This window comes from Simochromis diagramma, unplaced genomic scaffold, assembly GCF_900408965.1.
Source record: "Simochromis diagramma unplaced genomic scaffold, fSimDia1.1 OVJJ01000293.1, whole genome shotgun sequence".
Lineage (NCBI taxonomy): Eukaryota > Metazoa > Chordata > Actinopteri > Cichliformes > Cichlidae > Simochromis > Simochromis diagramma.
Genome location: NW_024386801.1, coordinates 19,352,664 through 19,373,693, shown reverse-complemented (window position 1 = coordinate 19,373,693; position 21,030 = coordinate 19,352,664). Strand labels below are relative to the sequence as shown.

At 41.4% G+C, this 21,030-nt stretch overlaps 1 protein-coding gene across 1 annotated transcript; it reads left to right on the top strand.

Moving 5' to 3' along the window:
- The first annotated feature begins 9,149 nt into the window (after positions 1 to 9,149).
- hapln3 (hyaluronan and proteoglycan link protein 3) lies at positions 9,150 to 14,804 on the top strand. Its single transcript, XM_040026367.1, has 4 exons — positions 9,150 to 9,249; positions 9,368 to 9,766; positions 12,755 to 13,057; positions 13,147 to 14,804. The coding sequence occupies exons 2-4, from the start codon at positions 9,529 to 9,531 to the stop codon at positions 13,461 to 13,463; spliced, it is 858 nt and encodes a 285-aa protein (XP_039882301.1). The 5' UTR covers positions 9,150 to 9,249; positions 9,368 to 9,528; the 3' UTR covers positions 13,464 to 14,804.
- The last annotated feature ends 6,226 nt before the right edge of the window (positions 14,805 to 21,030 follow it).

Below are 21,030 nucleotides of genomic sequence, written 5' to 3'. Positions count from 1 at the left end.
GTTTGAAATGAAATATCTCGATGCAAATGTCTCAAAGCAATTAAGTGATTTGCTAACATGCTGGGATTCTCACAGAATGGATCAATAACACTAAAGCAACTGAGCTTGAAGGTTAAGGTCATCAATGTTGCCATTATGTTTTATACAGGAATACCTTTTAATGCCTCCATTTGTATTTTGTGCACCTAAACCATTTCTTTTATGTACAGTAGACATTCTGAAAGTTCTAAAAGGGCAGTTAAAGAGGGTTTTGTAAAAGTATGTAAAATATATTTCATAATTCCTGACTGTTACTTGTGACAAAACATTTTTGTCAAACTTCCCTGCCACACAGATCTGTGGTTTAGCATGATTTTTAGAAGTCTTGTCTACAGGCGACCGTGGTTCAGGGGATTGGGAAGCTCATCTGTAAACGGAACGTTGCCGGTTCGATCCCCCAGCTCTCTTTGTCCTGGTCGTTGTGTCCTTGGGCAAGACACTTTACCCTACTGGTGTTGGTCAGAGGGGCTGATGGCATGATATGGCAACCTCGCTTCTGTCAGTCTGCCCCAGGGCAGCTGTGGCTGCAACTGTGGTTTGCCTGCACCAGTGAGTGAATGAATAGTGGAATTGTAAAGCGCTTTAGGTGCCTAGAAAAGCGCTATATAAATGCAATCCATTATTATTGATCTCAGTTATGTTGCTACATGAAAAAGAGAAGAAGACACAACATTATCTCAAAATTTAGAAATTAGCAGTTACATCAATGTCAGACTCTGAAGACTTGAGAAAACATCCAGCACCTGGAGAGCACAAACATCTGCCAAGCTAGCTCACTCTCTGGGCAGAATTTCCTTTTAAGGGAGGAGCGTTGTAATTAAATATACTTTTAAAAAAGTTTGTAGTCCAGTTAAAACAAGCACAAAATGCAGGCTTTTGTTATTTTGCCTGTTCTAACCCATTTTAATATACTTCACATAATTTTGATTACAATTATTTGTTATTTATGTGGATGTAGTGAATGTGTAACACTTATTTCATTGTTTAGTTAATTTGTTTAAATGTCTAGTAATAAATATCAAGTCAAAAAAGCTTTTCATCACAAGTTTATTCTGTTTTTAACATTGTCAAATTATTATTTACTGAAACAGTTATAACTTCTTACCGTAATTTGATGTCATACATCAACTATAATGTCATTGTAAAATAACATGATGCATAGAATCGTCATTTATCATGTACTAAATAATTTTAAGCTGTCAATGCAAACAATGGCAGTAAGAAGCAGAGTCTTAAATAGCTCCATATATCATTATTATCAGGTTGACCTTCAGATCAATTTATTGATCCTGAACTAAAGGTCAAGGGTCAAATGTGATGATATTTTAAATGCCTACACTGTACTTTCTATTTGTTGACAATGTCGATTTTCAACCAATAAATCGTTAGCTTGACCTTAAAAACATTGATGGATGTAAAACAAATTTTAATGGATTGTTTACATGACTCTGCCCTACACCTCTATAAAGTTTTATCAGAATTTATTCAAAACTTTTCGAGCTATCATGTTTACAGACAGAATGATTACATGCACACACACAAACGGTACCATTTAGAGGTAATAAAGAATACCTCCTCCTTTCTTCTGTTTTCTCCATCACTGAGACCATAACACCGATTTGTGTGTGTGTGTGTGTATTACCTTAATTACAAAAAATTTATTGCGGGAATGAACTGATAATTCATATACAACATTTGGACTCCAAAAGTATATTATCTCCTTTTAGTGTATATATGGGCCTAATATGTCCATCAAACAGACCTGGGGGGTCCATTATCAAGTCAAAACTCTGATTTGTCCAGTTAATGTTCCTCCACTTACAAAAGTGCACTTTCTTAATGGTAACTTTCTTATCTTACCAGTTAAGTATACCAGTTACTTGTATACTAGTTAGCTTTAAGCAGTAATGCAAAAAAGGGGTTGATTCTGGAGGCATTTTTGAGAGAGCTGGGAACCTTTGTAATGATATTGATGTGTAGAGGCTTCAGAAAGCCATCAACAATCAATCTCAGACTGATGAAGTCACAACTTATGTGGCTGGTATGTACAATAACAGTTAAACTATGTGAACTTTAGAAATAAATACACGTACAAGAACATAAAAAACATTAATGCAGATGGCCGCCCCTCCCTGAGCTGGTTCTGCCAGAGGTTTCTTCCTGTTAAAAGGGCTTTTTTCCTTCCCACAATCGCCATGTGCTTGCTCACAGAGGGTCATCTGATTGATTGTTTTGAGGTTTCTCTGTATTATTGTCAGGTCTTTAACTTACAATATAAAGTAGCTTGAGGTAACTGTTGTTGTAATTTGGAGCTGTATAAAAAAACTGAATTGAATTATATTGCTTTTAAATCTGAATGGATTTGGTTTGGTTACATTCTCCATACAGTAACCGTATTTCACAAAAGCTGATAAACTTTTTGTACTGGGCATTTCATGTGAACCAAATTGCATGTGAAAAAGTTTTGAGACATACATTTTTGACTAAAATGAAAGCGTGTGTTTAAACTACATATGTCTGGCCCTCAGTGTGGCGACTGTGGTAAACAAACAAATTGTATGACTAGCATGTACATTGTTTACTCATTAAAATCCATTCTTTTAATGTTTTCCAGGGATTTGGGTCAACTTTTTCCTCAACATCCCCAAATCCACTATCACACCCCCCCCACCATCTGCAGGAATAGTGGCGGGCTTGGGTTTCTGTTATGCTGGCTGGGTGTTAGTGAAATCACTAGAAAAACATCAGTGGCTGCAGAGGGCTGCCCACAGAGGAAAGCATTGCGTGCAGAAGATTATTTTTTTGAAGGGACTCTGTTGGAGGATGATCATTTGGAGGATGGTGCTGTCGTGCCAGGGCAGTTTTAAGGTTCACCGTGTAGCAGTGTCAAGAGGGCAGCTTCCATATGCACCTTCAGCCCTCACTCAGATATTCAGGCGGCGGCACATTTTACAGGCCTCAGTGGAGAACTGGAATTGCTCTTGTTTCCCACAATGTCTCCTTTTGTTTCAGCTAGTGACTGAAATATGAGTTCATATGGCAATATTTTTTCCATCTTACTTGAGGTCAGGGCCAAACATGGCATGGAATATTTTCTGTCAGCCTCATTATACACGAATCCACAAGCTGGCAATGACTAATTTTACAATACTGCAGAGACTAGGCAGCGTTTACATGTCTGTAGGTGTTAATAAGATATAAATAACCATTTTGTTTTGCTCTTCTTTAAAGGCACAAGATTTTGAGGATTTTTTTCTTTAGAGCTTGCACTGACTACTACAAATATAATCTACCTGCACTGTTAAATTTTAATTAGGCTTTGAGGATTTTTCTCTGTTTTGAATTTGCTCTAAACTTTAGCTGTGATTATGTGAATGAATGCTTACATGAAGCTACAATGTCTTCAAGCTATACTTAAACTCTGCGAAATAACAGATAACATAGTTGTTATCTGTTATTACACAGCTACATTTGTGTAATAACAGATCAGGTTTTGGTTTTATTTTAAATTTTGGGTTTGTCTGGTTGGATTTGAGCACATTTTTGTGAGGTCTTAAAGAGGTTGACTGGACTGAACTGACCCCTATAAATTTTTTGTCAAATAGCAGGCTCCATCTGTATGCAAGATGCAGTACACTACGTGTGTGCTGCAGTCATATTTACTGTTTAGGATCTTATTCCATGTAGCATCATAAACATAAGAATGTTTAATGCAACCTTTTACTATTGAAATTGTGTGAGATGGTCAAAATGTTTGAACTGCTCACTGGATAACTTGTCTCAAGCAAAACTGCTTCACTACTCAGGTTTACTTAAGGTTAGACAGATAAAATGCTACAAAATAAAATAAAAATAAAGCAAGAAGCTTGATTTAAAAGTAATTAAGTTGAAAAAGAAATATTATAACAGTAGGCTACAATATTGCTCCTAATCCAAGGCAGTTTAGAAAGCTAGGGTTGTTTTTTAAAATTTCTTTTTAGCAATATTAATGTGGCCTAGTTGTTACTTTTAGGACACATAAAATAGGCGAAATTAAACTTAAAGTGGAGGAAAGGAGTTATGTGGAAGCTAAAATGAAACCCCCGAAGGAAATCTGGGCAGTTAAGAGGTGCAATGAAGGGATTACAATCAAAAAATGTTGGATATTATCACATTTATTACAACATGCGAGGCTGATACCTCGTCAACGCCGTGGTCTTTTAACTCTGGACACTCCCATTAGATCACTGAAGTCTGCAAAACAGATGCTCATAGTTTTCACGGTGTCCAAGTTAAAACATGGTGAAGATCAGGCCTTTGCAGTAGTAAATCACGATCACATCCCAACCTTTTTAAAACCTTTTTTTGTTCTCTGTGCTTTAAACCAGGAAGTCTTCTGATTGCTTATACATGTTTATTCGTGTTTTATTTTAAAATCGATGACTTCACTTGAGTTGACCCAACTTTCCAAATGTATTTTCCATTTAATATGAAAACAGTTTCTCTATACTTACACACAGAGATATTCTCTTTTATAATAAAGGCTTTTGAGCATTGGATTTAGCAGTTTGGCTCACTTGCAAAGGCAAACTAGGGTGCATGCACTAGCATTAGTTTGGCACTCTTGTGTTGACGCATCAGAGTCGGTAGAAAAAGTTATAACGTGCTGCGGCGACGGTGTCTCCATTGCAGGACGATCTCATTGGTTCATCGGTGATGAGGTCTTTGCTCGAGATGCCTCAGCTCGTGACGTTGGCGCGCGCTCCCCCTGACTGGTTGGCTAGTAGGACGGTCCGGTGAGCAGAGACAGAGGATGAAGAGTAAGTGAAGCGAAGACACGTTCAGCGGACAACTGCTTTTCTGTGAGTGAGATCTGGATTAGTTTTGTATTTTATAACTGGTCCCATGAACATTATTTTTTATTCAGGTGGTAAAACAGAAGGCTTTACTTATAAAGGTAACATAGCCGGTTTGTACTAATCGTTTCAGAGCTGAAACCTTTTAATGTTTTCGTGAAGATAAAAGAAGGCTTATAGTTTTCTGTTACTCAGGAAAGTTTAAGCTAATACGATGAGAGATTTGTCGGCATTTGTCTAACGACTGAGCTGTTAGGGAAAGTTCTCTTCAGTCTGTGCATTTGCTTTATTTTACGCCAAGAAATGTGAAAGGATCAAGTGGAGAGATAACGTGTTTAGACCCAACTTGAAAGCAACACAAGGCAACAAAGTCATAGTAGTGGTTTCGGCATACAGGTTTTTTTTTTTTGTTGTCTACGCGAAAATAATTCAAGGACTTTCCTACTGGGAAGGGTGCTATGTATTTCCTAAGTTCAGCAATGACGTGTTGCGTTTTAAAGAAAAAAACGCGGGGGTGGGGTATAGTAGTGTGTTAACTTCCGCAGTGCGAAACAAAGCAGGGAGGGGCGAAAGGGGAGGGGGCCACATGAGCAGACGGAAGGAGAGTGGAAATCGGTTCGGAGAAGCCGTTTTGGTAAGTAGCAGAAAGAAATCGTTAAAAAGAATCTGGGTTGGAGGTGGGGGGAGCCCCCCCCCCCCACCGCCCCGCTCAGGCTTCTTGTGTATGCCCCCCCCCCCCTGGTTGGGTATGTTTCGAACAGCTTGTTAAGCTGAGGGAGCTGAAATACTTGCAAGACTTAGTGCTGCAAGCCAAAGCAAACTATCAGTCTAACAACAAAACACAGACCGCGCACGCGGGCGAGGAGAACGCGGGTCCGCGGTGGGCGTAACCGAGCTACCGGGGCGAACGGACAAGGGAGAAGGGCGGGAAAGACAGGCAGCGGTGAGGGGGGGGGGGGGAAAGGGGCCAAGGGGGGAGGGGGAGCGGGGCGGCAGGGGCGGGCGGGGGGGGGCGGGACCGCGGGGCCGCGGGCGCGGCGCGGGCACGCGCGTGGGCGCGCGGCGGCCCCTTCGTTATTGCCTCCCTCCCCTCCCCCTCCTCCCTCCCCCTCCCCCCCCCCTTTTCCCCTCTCCCCCCCCCCCCCTTCCGCCGTCCCCCCCCCCCCCCCTCCCTCCCCGCCCCTCCTCCTTTCCCCCTACCCCTCCGCTCCCCCCGACGCTGTCGTGGGGGAGGCCTCCCCCCCTCGCCCCCTTTTTTTTCTTTTTCTTTTTTTTTGTTAAATTTAGTGCTTCTTTATGTTTCCTGGTTCCCCCTGCGTGTATCTCCTCCCGTCTCCCTCTCCCTCTTCTCCACTCCCTTGGCTTGCGGAGGTGGCCGGGCTGTCAGGGCAGGATCCTCGGCTACACCAGATGGTTTAATTCACTCCAGGACGAACAATAAAAAACAACACAAAAGAAAAAACAAAAAAAAAAAAAAAAAAAGAAAAAAAAAAAAAAAAAAAAAAATTTTTCAAAGGGCCCCCAAAAAAAAAAAAAAAAAAAAAAACAAAAAACACAAAAAAAAAAAAAAAAAAAAAAAAAAAAAAAAAAAAAAAAAAAAAAAGAAAACCCAGCCTATCGGCACCTGCTGTACGCGCGCGCGGGGCTGAAAATCCTGGCTACACCAAGGGTTCACTCCAGCAATCGAACGGAAAACGGAAAGAGTAGGTTGTCCGTGTGTTTGTGTGGACATGATTAACACATTCTGTGGTACATGCATCAACACACAGCTGGTCGGAACTAATTAGGATGTGGGAAAACAGCTGTAATTTATGAATTTACAGGCAGTCATCCAGGGCTAACAAAACAAATACTGTTAGTAGTGAGCGATGTGTGTTTGTGTTACATGTAATATGTGTTTTTGGGATATTCTTTTATCTTCTTTTCTCCACATTTCGGTAAACACATCCATGTTTCTGTAACTCTAAACAGACTTTACAGACTTGAGTATCGTGTAATCAGATTTGCATTGTTACTATGAAACTCAAAATAATTTGGCAAATGGTAAACATGCATGCCGACTGTGCACTGATTATCATAGTTTTTATCTGTAAAATACAGGCTAATAATATAAACCATTTGGGTGAAGCAGGGCCGTGCAGAGAGGTTTAAAGGGGCGGGTGCTCAAAGTTAAAAAGGGGCACATTGAACCAGGCTGAATAACAACAACACACATTCATCAAGAATCTAATATGGGCAACAAGGCAAAGCAAACGTAGCCAATGTTTTAGCTGTTGAGGGGTTGCTGCTGATAGTGCTGGAGGGCAGGGCTGTGTTGATCTGAGACTGTAGACATTAAAAAGTCCATAGGAGAGATGGTAGCTGATTAAACAAGTGTCATGAGATAATAACAAAATACAAAGATTGGTGACAGCGCTTGGAACCATAAGGCAACAAAAAACTGTGAGAAATAATTTAGGCTCTGCCTGTGAATCACTCTTTGCTTCTCTTCTTCCTTCCATCCCATCTTTTCATATATCACTCTCCACTTGCTATGTGAGAACAAGGCACAACTTGCTATTGCAATAAACTATAATCTAATTATCCACACCTAACAACTCTTGCACTTAATCTATAATAAAATGATGACAGAAAAATGTTATAGCACTGCCTTTAGTAGTCTCACACAGCTCCTACTGTTTCCTCCTCATGTCCTTACCAGGCATGTCTGGACGATGTTATATCATGAGTAATAATTTACAAAAATCCATATACATAAAACACACACATGCACGCACACACAGTGATATTTTAGACCTTCTTCAGAATACTGTATATACTATGGGCATCACTGTGCTGATCCAGAATCCTTACATTATTATTTATTACTAGAGCTACAATAATAAAGCAATGAGGAGGGGGAAGTAATAAATATGAAATAATGTCATTATGATGATTCCATTTGTTTCACTATCCACTCTGTGCAGGGGCAAAGCTTATTACCTTTTTAAACTGTAGAGATACAATCATTTTACTGCTGTAAAATCCAAATTTTGTCTTATTTAAAATATAAATCTAATATAATCTGCTTCTTAAAATACAGCTTGTGTTTTTTTTTAATATATTAAAATTATAATAATGCATAATTATGTGGACATGCATATTAGATCGTTTTTTAGTGAAATATAATCCCTCCAGAAAGGCAGGAAAAGCCCGGAAACTTACTTTAAAACTAAATATGTTCCCTAAAACGGTGACAGAGCTACAGACCCATGACAGCCTTACACAGGTAGCCAGCAGCTATGACCAGCACTACTTGTGCAGTTAATAAAAGGACAGGTAATGTTTGTCGCGCTGTTGCACACACAGCACGCTCATTTGTTTCAGTTCGTCAGTTGCAAAAAGACAACTTACCAACGTGTACGTAATAAGCTGATACTATGGGCAGAAATCTGTGCCATCAGAAACTGAATTTGAATAAGTTCAATTTGAATTTGAATTGCTCAGATTGAATCTGAATTGTAACTTGAATAAATGCTTTTGAAAACTGAATTTGAATTAGTCTAAATTGAAATTGAATTTATACTTTGAAAATGAATTGATTTGCTTTGAAACTGCATTTTATCCTTTAAAAATTCAGCTCTCGAATAATTTCAGTTTCACTTCTCACCATTCAGTTTCAGTTCTACAATTCAATTTCAGTTCCAAAATTCAGTTTTTTGGAACTTACATCCGGTTCCGGTTCAAGCGCAGATTAATAGAACTACGTTTTACTAGCGGACCGAAAGTGTTACTGACGGGAATCTACAGCGTCTTGAGCTGAATTAAGACTTCAGAAGTCATTCGTCATGTCGAATTTATGATACACCCAGGAGTATTTATGATACTCCTGATATGATACTCCAGGAGTATTTATGATACTCCTGGGTGCTATACACTACAGTGTACGCTGTACACCTACTTACTGGTTTTGTCACATCAGTCTGTGTCTCTGAGTTAACTTGTGTTTCTCCTACAGCTCCGGACCGCTAAAAATGCGCGTGCTCTTTGTGAGCTCGTTCCCGGCTCGTAACCAGCGCGTTCTGCCGTCAAGGGCGATCATTGGTTAAATGTGATCATGTGACTGATGCAAGCCAGATCCTTTTATTTAGCAAAACTGTGATTAATAGTTAAATATTATTGTTGAGGGGCACAGACAGGACTCCGCACCCACACACACAATAAAAATGTTTTTAAAAAAAAAAAAAAAAGTTGCCTCAACAAAAGGGCACTTTGGGCACCCATCAGGAAAGGGGCGGGTGCTCAAGCCCCTCTAGCCCCCCCCCCCTCTGCACGTGCCTGGGGTGAAGGCACAATTGACCTTCATAGACTTCATACAGGAGGACAACGGGGGAAGGTACAAGTTTATTTTGCTGTGATGGTGGTAAATTTAGATTAAAAACCTTCCATTTAGACTAGCTCTGTTTGCTTTAATTCGGCCTTTTAACATGTTGTCTTTCTTCTGACTTTTCTAGTTTATTTTAATGGGATTCGTCTCCACGTGGAATCCCCTCAGTCTTCAGTGTCAGCCACTAGGGGGAGCACTGTCACCCTTCCGTGTCACTACCACTATGAGCCTGAACTGACTATACCACGCAAGACCCGTGTCAAATGGTCCTGGTTGCCTGCCAACACCATGACTCCACAAGTTTCTGCTGATGCCTTCCTCAAGGAGACTGAGGTTATGGTTGCCATGGGAAGCCGCCACCGCAGCTACGGCAGCTTCCGTGGCCGCGTGCGCCTGCGACGCTCAGCGCCAGGGGACATGTCTCTAGTAATCAATGAGCTACAGGTCAACGACACAGGAAGATATCGCTGTGAAGTGATTGATGGCCTGGAGGATGACAGTGTGACGGTGGATCTGGAGCTACGGGGTAAGATTTTTGTTTTTGAGTTTGGGCCTCAACGTGAGTCAGGTTGGATTAATTCTTGTGGGGGCTACAAAAAATGCTGTGGACTTTTGGTTCCAAGAGCAAGAGGGAGCTGAACTCAATAAAATCATAAATCAATCAAATCAGTCATCTGTGTTAGAATGGAGACCTCTCTATGGTTTCACCCTACCGCATAGCTGGATTAGGGTCTACGCTTCCAAATAATAATGGTACTTCTAATAGCAAAAAAGTACATTATTACTTGTTTCCTAAATTATGAATTAATTTTATATTTGAAAACATTTCCATAAGACCATATAAAATGTACAAAATAAGTGAAATGAAGCCCAAGTCTTATATGCTGAATGAGCAATTTTCAATAAATGGGTTTAAAATCTGAGCCCAGTATCAAGTTCTGTTTGATCTCCAACAGTACATATTGCAAAACAAATATTTAATTAATCACATTACCATAGAATAGCAGATTATGCATATTATTTTAGGGCCTTCAACAGCCCTGAGTACCAGAGACATCATAGTATTTGAAATCATCAATTAGATTAACAGTAACAGTATCTAGTTTCATCTAGTATCTAGTATCAGATTGGATGGAAAATTGCTGCTGCACAGTCTCTGGTGTTTCACTTCTGAACTTGCACTTTTGTTATTTTTATGCAGACAAAGTTTGTGATAAACGTTAACTTGTTAAACAAAGTGAAAGCTTAAGAGAGGATTCACTGTAAAGGGACAATGAATAAGTGGATTTATTTTTCAATTCAATTCAATTCAATTCAATTTTATTTATATAGCGCCAAATCACAACAAAAGTCGCCTCAAGGCGCTTCATAGATACAGAGAAAAACCCAACAATCATATGACCCCCTATGAGCAAGCACTTTGGTGACAGTGGGAAGGAAAAACTCCCTTTTAACAGGAAGAAACCTCCGGCAGAACCAGGCTCAGGGAGGGGCGGGGCCATCTGCTGCAACCGGTTGGGGTGAGAGAAGGAAGACAGGATAAAAGACATGCTGTGGAAGAGAGACAGAGGTTAATAACAGATATGATTCAATGCAGAGAGGTCTATTAACACATAGTGAGTGAGAAAAGTGACTGGAAAGGAAAAACTCAATGCATCATGGGAATCCCCCGGCAGCCTACGTCTATTGCAGCATAACTAAGGGAGGATTCAGGGTCACCTGATCCAGCCCTAACTATATGCTTTAGCAAAAAGGAAAGTTTTAAGCCTAATCTTAAAAGTAGAGATAGTGTCTGTCTCCCAAATCCAAACTGGAAGCTGGTTCCACAGAAGAGGGGCCTGAAAACTGAAGGCTCTCCCTCCCATTCTACTTTTAAATACTCTAGGAACAACAAGTAGGCCTGCAGAGCGAGAGCGAAGTGCTCTAATAGGGTGATATGGTACTACAAGGTCATTAAGATATGATGGGGCCTGATTATTTAAGCCCTTGTATGTGAGGAGCAGGATTTTGAATTCAATTCTGGATTTAACAGGAAGACAATGAAGGGAAGCCAAAACAGGAGAAATATGCTCTCTCTTTCTAGTCCCTGTCAGCACTCTTGCTGCAGCATTTTGGATTAGCTGAAGGCTTTTCAGTGAGTTTTTAGGACATCCTGATAATAATGAATTACAGTAGTCCAGCCTGGAAGTAATAAATGCATGAACTAGTTTTTCAGCGTCACTCTGAGACAGGATATTTCTAAATTTAGAGATGTTGCGCAAATGGAAGAAAGCAGTCTTACATATTTGTTTAATATGTGCGTTGAAGGACATATCCTGGTCAAAAATGACTCCAAGGTTCCTCACAGTGTTACTGGAGGCCAAGGTAATGCCATCCAGAGTAAGAATCTGGTTAGATACCATATTTCTAAGATGTTCAGGGCCGAGTACAATAACCTCAGTTTTATCTGAATTAAGAAGCAAAAAGTTAGCGGCCATCCAGGTCTTTATGTCTTTAAGACATTCCTGCAGTTTAACTAATTGGTGTGTGTTATCTGGCTTCATGGACAGATAGAGCTGGGTGTCATCTGCATAGCAGTGAAAATGTATGCTATGTCTTCTAATGATGCTGCCTAAGGGAAGCATGTATAATGTAAACAGAATTGGTCCTAGCACTGAACCCTGTGGAACTCCATAATTAACCTCAGTGTGTGAAGAGGACTCTCCATTTACATGCACAAATTGGAGTCTATTAGATAGATATGATACAAACCACTGCAGTGCAGTACCTGTAATACCTACAGCATGTTCTAATCGCTCTAATAGGATATTATGGTCAACAGTATCGAACGCTGCACTAAGCATAGCAGCTTTATAGGCTATAAGGCTATAGGCTATAAGGTGCTCTTGTTTGTAGATGTATTTTAAGAATATAATAATGTATTTTGGTGACCCTACATTTCCCGTGAAACTTGTGGTATAGCTGTGTGCATGTTGGACTCCACAAGACCTGACCTGTCAAGGCACAGTCATGCTGCGGAGGGTGTCTTGTCTCAGGATCTTAGTTCTACTTTTTATAGATGATATGATTTTTTTTAGCATAATCAAATGATAGGCTCCAGCTTGAGCTGTGTGTGAAGCGGCTGGGGGGAGAAATAGCACTTCCACATCTGAGGCCAGGGTGGAATATGCCCACTCTGCGTTGTTGATGACTGCTGTGGGGGACTACTACCCTACTTGGAGGTGTTTTCATGTGAAATGGCACTTTATAAATGGGAGTAAAATGTAACCTATTTCCGTCCAACAATCTTTTTTTTTAAATTTGCAAAACAAAAAAGAAAAATGCTGACTTTATTTTTTTACTAGTCATTAATGAAAAAAAAAGAGGATTTTCTGAACTCTACATTTCAGAATATACTTAAGATTTGACATGAGAATTATTTGAGTTGTATTTCGAGGTTTTCTGATCATGTTGAATTAAAAAAGAAATGTACTCATTGACAAACTGTTGTAATACATTGTTCCTTCACATACAGGTGTGGTGTTTCCTTACTACTCTCAGAAAGGGCGCTACCATTATAACTTCTTCAGGGCCCAAAAAGAGTGCCAGGATCAGGACGCTACTTTGGCTACATTTGAGCAGCTCTTTACAGCATGGGAGGAGGGGCTAGACTGGTGTAATGCTGGCTGGTTGGCTGATGGCACAGTGCAGTATCCAATCACAATCCCACGTGATGGTTGTGGGGGCAAGAACTTGGCTCCTGGTCTACGGAGCTATGGACAACGAGACCGTGTCCTTCACCGATATGACGCTTTCTGCTTCGCTGCGTCTGTTAAGGGTGAGTATGAGCATGTTTGAGTTCATTTTTTTACATCTAAAAATTCCAGGTCATTACAGTTTCTTCAATGATTATTCTCTTCTGGATAGGGACAGTTTACTTCTTAGAGAACACAACCAAGCTCAACTTCACTGAAGCAATCCAGGCTTGTTCCAGTGATGGAAGTCAGATTGCCAAAGTGGGCCAGCTGTATGCTGCATGGAAACTGATGGGATTGGACCACTGTGATGCAGGCTGGTTGGCTGATGGAAGTGTCCGTTATCCTATCACAAAGGCCCGGGCTAACTGTGGTCCATCACAACCAGGTGTGCGTAGTTTTGGGTTCCCCCCTCAGTACCTGAAATTCGGTGTCTACTGTTATCGGTCGATGCTCTGTTTTAACGTGGGACAAATTAAACCATACTAATAGTGAAGCAGGTTAAAGCTCTGCTTGAGAGGTTAGCATTAGATATAGCCTGGATGCAAATTAGCAGTTAGCCAGTTTATTCCTCTCTGAGCTATTTTAAAGTGATGGAATTTGGTTTATCTCTCTCCATCTCAAATAGACCAATGACACAATTGACCATGAAGCAACTGTTAAACTAACTGTGGACATCAGTCTTGCCGACATGTCATTGTTAAACATGTAAATCCAAAATCATGGGTGTTATTATGTTGCTGCAAGAGCATTCACTCCTTGTTCCATCACTCTTTTTCCATCACACCTGTCACTATCCATTTGACAGTTGTTCCTGTTTGGTACACAACAGAGGCTGATATGTCTGTGGTCACAGCTGGGTTTCCAGTTTATCTCAGAGGTGTTAGTTGGGGTTATCATCACTGTCTCAAGGCTCACCCATTGTGCTAGGTATTGCCAAAGTCCCAGCACTGGGACTTTGGCAATACCTAGCACAAAAAAGTAGATGTGTACATATATCATTAGAGTTGGAGGCACCATTTATTTGACCTGCAGAGAGTAAGTTTGACCATAAACTCAGCCTGACACCAAACAACATGAAAGTACCCAGACAAGCAAATGTTCATATACTGTTTGCCACTAAGTGCAACATGTCTCAATCACAGCAAAATCTTGCAGTAAAATGCACAAGGCCATTGTTTATTCCTGCAATTAAATGATTTGTGCTGTCAGTTTCCATCTCTGCTAATTTAACTTTAAACTTTCTGCAGCTATTTTGAAATTTGGTTGAAGGTTTTTGACATTGATCCACCACTAACACTGATTCATTTGATGACTCATTTCAAGCTCAGGGAAGGTGTACAGACTCAGAAAAGTCCTCTTCCCATCCAAATTATTTCACTGGTGTCCAATCATAGCTTTCGTTTATATTTCTCAACCATATAATTCAGAAGTTTGCACTGACCCTTTAACCAAAACAATACAAAGATTAAAAAATAATCAGTTGTAATAGCTTTATACCACAACCACAGACTTTTGTGGAGCATCTTAATGGTTAAGGGAGTAGATTTTATTTCCCTCTAAGATCTTTCCAGCTGGTCCACAGTTTTCTGTCTTACATTTGAACATTTTATACAAATATAATGTGTTTCTTTTTATTTTTAAAGGCTGATTAAGAATTGTGTTCTCTGTTGGAGGAGGAAGTTCTGGTTCTCAGTATTACACTACCCTGTTTATGTTCATTGTCAAAGAATATTTACATACAAACATACCTTTTTTGTTTTCATTATGTCTGTGCATTTGTACTACTTTCTACAAACTAATAAAAATACTGCTGTGAATACACTTTCATTTGAGTAACATTTTTTTTATGTGGGTGGTGTTACTTAAACAAATTCCTTTAAATCCTGCTGTTAAAAAACCTACGTTAACATTTTCAATTGTTTAACTACATCAGCGACTTCAACACCAGTGATGGGTGATTTTTCCACTTCCTCCCAAGACTATGCTTACAGTAAAGAAGGCATGGTACTGAGGATCTCCTAAAGGTGTTTTTCCTAACTATATTCTCGGTCGAAGTCAGGAGTGTCCCATCTCCACTGTCAACGGTGTATGTAGAATACCACTTCCCCTGATGGTAGGACCTCAGTAACCATGTCCAGGCAGGGTACACTGGACCCTTGATTTGTTCCACTCACCAGGATTTGCTGAACCACTCTTTGTTTGGCCCCACCGCCAGGGAGACATGGGAGACCGTATCAGGGGCAAGTTGGCCATAGCTCATGAAATCTTGCACAAACCCCTCCACCGTGATGCGGTGTTGATTCACGCAGGGGTATACAGAATAGAAAAAGAGTGTCAGAAGCTGAACATTTAGGACAGTGTGAAGCAGCTCATAGGTCTTTGACTCACAGATTACCTTTACACATACTCATATCATCATTTGAAACTTTGGCTTTATTTATTATGAGCATCTAGTGCTGTAAAGGAATATACAGAAGGGGAAATAAGTTTGCTCACTTCTAAAGAAATGAACATTCTCTCATTTGTGTGGTAGTTTCATTTTAAGAGAGAGAGATAGACAATCAAGAAAAAACACAAAATATATAAAAGTTATAAATTTATTTGCATGTCATTAAGAGAAAAAGGTATTTGATCCCCAACGGAAAACTCGACTTAGTACTTGGTGCAGAAACCCTTGATGGCAACTGCTGGAAGTAGGAAGACGTTTTTTATAGGTGTTCACCAGGTTTGCATACGTATCATAGATTTTCTGTAAGATTGAGGCCGAGTGTCTGGTGACTATGCCACTCCATGACCTTAACTTGTCCTTCTTTAGCCACTTCTTTGTTGCCTTGGCAGTATGTTTTGGTTCATTTTCATGCTGGAAGACGCATCCATCTTTAGACCTCTGAAGGAAGGAGGTTCTCGGCCAAGATTTTACAGTATGTGGTCCCAACTTTGGCTCCTGAATGTGATGAAGTCGTCCTGTACTCTTAGCAGAAAAACAGCCGCAAAGGATAATGTTTCCACCTCTGTGCTTGACTGAGGGGATGGTGTTCTTTGGATCATACTCAGCATTTTTCTGTGGACAGTTGTGCTTTATCTATACTTGATGATTTATTGATTGTGATGTGAGACACAGCCAATCAGTGGGAGACTGAACTCTGTCTGGATTGTAAGGTTCAAATACTTATTTCACTCAGTGACATGCGAATAAATGTATTAACTTTTATGTAACACATTTTTTTTCTGGATTTTTGAGTAAGTATTTTATCTTTCTTTATTAAATTGTAACTACCATAAAAATCTGATTAAATTTTTTTCATTGTAATTGAGCAAATCAATGACGCAAACTTACAAATTCAGCAGGGGACCAAGTAATCATTTCCCCCACTTCATATATATATATATATATATGTATGTGTGTGTGTGTGTGTGTATATATATAAAAAAAAAAAACACCCAGCACGCCCCTGCGGGCGGTTTATCCTTCAAGCTCGGGTCCTCTACCAGAGGCCTGGGAGCTTGAGGGTCCTGCGCAGTATCTTAGCTGTTCCCAGGACTGCGCTCTTCTGGACAGAGATCTCCGATGTTATTCCCGGGATCTGCTGGAGCCACTCGCCTAGCTTAGGAGTCACCGCACCTAGTGCTCCGATTACCACGGGGACCACCGTTACCTTCACCCTCCACATCCTCTCGAGCTCTTCTCTGAGCCCTTGGTATTTCTCCAGCTTCTCGTGTTCCTTCTTCCTGATATTGCTGTCATTCGGAACCGCTACATCGATCACTACGGCCGTCTTCTTCTGTTTGTCTACCACCACTATGTCCGGTTGGTTAGCCACCACCATTTTGTCCGTCTGTATCTGGAAGTCCCACAGGATCTTAGCTCGGTCATTCTCCACCACCCTTGGGGGCATCTCCCATTTTGACCTCGGGACTTCCAGGTTATACTCGGCACAGATGTTCCTGTACACTATGCCGGCCACCTGGTTATGGCGTTCCATGTATGCCTTGCCTGCTAGCATCTTGCACCCTGCTGTTATGTGCTGGATTGTCTCTGGGGCATCTTTACACAGCCTGCACCTGGGGTCTTGCCTGGTGTGATAGACCCCAGCCTCTATGGATCTTGTACTCAGAGCTTGTTCTTGTGCTGCCATGATTAGTGCCTCTGTGCTGTCTTTCAGTCCAGCTTTGTCCAGCCACTGGTAGGATTTCTGGATATCAGCCACCTCCTCTATCTGCCGGTGGTACATACCGTGCAGGGGCCTGTCCTTCCATGATGGTTCCTCGTCTCCCTCCTCTTTCTTGGGTTTCTGCTGCCTGAGGTATTCACTGAGCACTCGGTCAGTTGGGGCCATCTTCCCAATGTATTCTTGGATGTTCGTTGTCTCATCCTGGACTGTGGTGCTGACACTCACCAGTCCCCGGCCCCCTTCCTTCCGCTTAGCGTACAGCCTCAGGGTAATATATATATATATATATATATATATATACATATATATTAGGGGTGCAACGATACTCGTATCGATATTGAACCGTTCGATACAGTGCTTTCGGTTCGGTACGCATATGTATCGAACAATACAAAATTTGTAATTTATTTGATCAACTTTCCTTCTGACGATGCTGTCTGTGTTGAGCGCTCAGTGAATCTGCGTTCGACTACTCCGCCTAGGCTGCACTGTCGAGCGCAGATCCACTGAGCGTTCAACACAGACAGGATCGTCAGAAGGAAGAGCGCAGGGCAAGCTAGCGAGACAGAAGTTAAGCTCTCCTTGCAACATGGCAAATTGAACCTCCCCCACCCTCATTCAGATCTGGCATTTGGAATTATTTTGGTTTTCATGTGACGTATGACCCTGAAGGTAAGCGCGTCATGGACTAAAGTAAAACAGTATGTTGGATGTGCCACGCAATGCTCAATTACATGGGTGGGAACTAGTGTGTTAGCACAGTTAGCTCGTTAACGTGTTGGCCGTCTAGCCCCACGCAGGGGTAGCTCGTTAATGGAGATTTGCCATGTTGTGGCGTTAAGGTCATTTTAACGAGGTTAACCTGAAAGCACTAGTGGGAACACAACGAATATGACTGCACATTTACGCCGACATCATCCTAGTACAAAGGCAAGTGGAAGCAGACAAAAACAACAAGCATGCATGCTACAAACTTTACCCAAGTCATTTAGACAGCTGTTAGCACATGATTCTCCTTATGGGGACCTGATATGTTTAATATTGTGGCGAGCTCAGACAAGGAGGAGACGGAGGTGTCGTTTGGTCTTGCTTCCCGTGAGCTAGCCAGGAAGCACAGCCGTTTATTGACATCTGCAGAAGAACACTGCCGCTAGCTAACTGCTCAGTGCGGCAACCGCACAGCAACAACAACAACAACACACAGGGCGCCCTCTGACCCCGGAAGGACACACCGTCGCAGCGAGAGGGCGTCACCCGTCACTATGGCAACATAAACAAAACATAACTGTACAAACAGAACCCCGAACAGCCCTGACCCGCTACATAGCCCCCACCTAAGGGGTCAGTCGTCCCCGACGACCCCATTACCCCACACAAAGTCCTGCAAATGTCCAGGTGCCTTCTTTTGGCGCACTGACCGGTCACGACTGGCGGGGGAAAAGTCACTCGGGTCAGAACATGGGGTGCCACCATCATCCCACTTCTGACACCAATGTGGCGAGCTCAGACAATGAGGAGACGGAGGTGTCGTTTGGTCTTGCTTCCCGTTAGCTAGCCAGGGAGCACAGCCGTTTATTGACATCTGCAGAAGAACACTGCCGCTAGCTAACTGCTCAGCGCGGCAACCGCACAGCAACAACAACACACAGGGCGCCCTCTGACCCCGGAAGGACACACCGTCGCAGCGAGAGGGCGTCACCCGTCACTATGGCAACATAAACAAAACATAACTGTACAAACAGAACCCCGAACAGCCCTGACCCGCTACAATATGCTGCTGAGAATATAGCCCAGAAGAAGCGTATAGTATAGCTTTTATTTTGGAAAGAGCCATTTCTCTGTAATAAACTCTCTTTTCCAAAGATGAGTGATTCCTCAATCAGATACAGGGCTCGCGATAAGGAAAAATATATGTCAATGCTTTTGCATTCTTTCGGAAATGTAGCTGGGTAATTATGTCATTGGCATCGGCGAGCCACTGTCAATATGTGACATATTGAAATCGCGTTTGAATTTGCGCTTGTTTTTTGCTTTCACTTTGCAATCGCGCGAACTGTGTGTAGAGAGCGACAGTACTGATTGGTGAGTGATGATAATTTGCGCACCAATTCCTCTGACATCGTCTTATCAATCGTTAGCTTACTATGCAAACATGACAAGTGAAATCTCCCGCAAGCTTAAACATATGAGAACCGTGAATTTTGTGTATCGTTGCACCCCTAATGTATGTATATATATATGTGTGTGTCTATATATATATATATATATATATATATATATATATATGTATATATATATATGTATATATTAGGGGTGCAACGATATTCGTATCGATATTGAACCGTTCGATACAGTGCTTTCGGTTCGGTACGCATATGTATCGAACAATACAACATTTGTAATTTATTTTATCAATTTTCCTTCTGACGATGCTGTCTGTGTTGAGCGCTCAGTGAATCTGTGTTCGACTACTCCGCCTAGGCTGCACTGTCGAGCGCAGATCCACTGAGCGCTCAACACAGACAGCATAGTCAGAAGGAAGAGCGCAGGGCAAGCTAGCGAGACAGAAGTTAAGCTCTACTTGCAACATTCAGATCTGGCGTTTGGAATTATTTTGGTTTTCATGTGACGTATGACCGTGAAGGTAAGCGAGTCATGGACTAAAGTAAAACAGTATGTTGGATGTGCCATGCAATGCTCAATTACATTAGTGTGAACTAGTGTGTTAGCGCAGTTAGCTCGTTAACGTGTTTGCCGTGTAGCCCCATGCACGGAGCGATCGGCGGTAGCTCGTTAACGGAGATTTGCCGTGTTGTGGCGTTAAGGTCATTTCAACGAGATTAACCTGAAAGCACTAGTGGGAACACAACGAATATGACTGCACATTTACGCCGACATCATCCTAGTGCAAAGACAAAAACAACAAGCATGCTACTAACTTTAGCCGAGTCATTTAGACAGCTGTTAGCACATGATTCTCCTTATGCTGCTGAGAATATAGCCCAGAAGAAGCGGATAGTATAGCTTTTATTTTGGAAAGAGCCATTTCTCTGTAATAAACTCTCTTTTCCAAAGATGAGTGATTCCTCAATCAGATACAGGGCTTGCAATATCGCTAGCCCGACGTCCCGGAGCTAGCGATTTTTTCAGTCGGGCTACCAAATGCTTTTGCATTCTTTCAGAAATGTAGCTGGGTAATTATGTCATTGGCATCGGTGAGCCACTGTCAATATGTGACATATTGAAGTCGCGTTTGAATTTGCGCTTGTTTTTTTGCTTTCACTTTGCAATCGTGCGAACTGTGTATAGAGAGCGACAGCACTGATCTGTGAGTGATGATAATTTGTGCACCAATTCCTCTGACATCGTCTTATTAATCATTAGCTTACTATGCAAACATGACAAGTGAAATCTCCCGCAGCAAGCTTAAACATGTGAGAGGTTGATCGCGCAGAGAATCGCTGAGCTTATGTGAGTGAGCGTGTAAAAGCATTTCAGTTCTGCTGAGCCAAATAAGACAGGTCAGGGTGAAGAAGTGACAGCCAAAGAAAAGCTTACCACAAAACGGAGAAGTTATGACAATCAGACTATAAGGCAAAAAGAAAGTGCAGCTTTATGGTTTCATGGACAAAAGAATTTCTGTGGCTGCAATATGATGAGCTAAATAACCAGGGCTGCACATAAGTGGTCCACAGGTGCGCATTCGCTGTCAAAATAAAAAACATGCACAAGGGTTAGGGTTAAATTTAAAAACTGTACTTTTGAGTTAAAATATATATTTATAATTTTAATAAATGACAAATTAAAAAGGCATGAACATTTTTTTTGTATCGAAAAAATATCGAACCGTGACACCAAAGTATCGAACCGAACCGAACCGT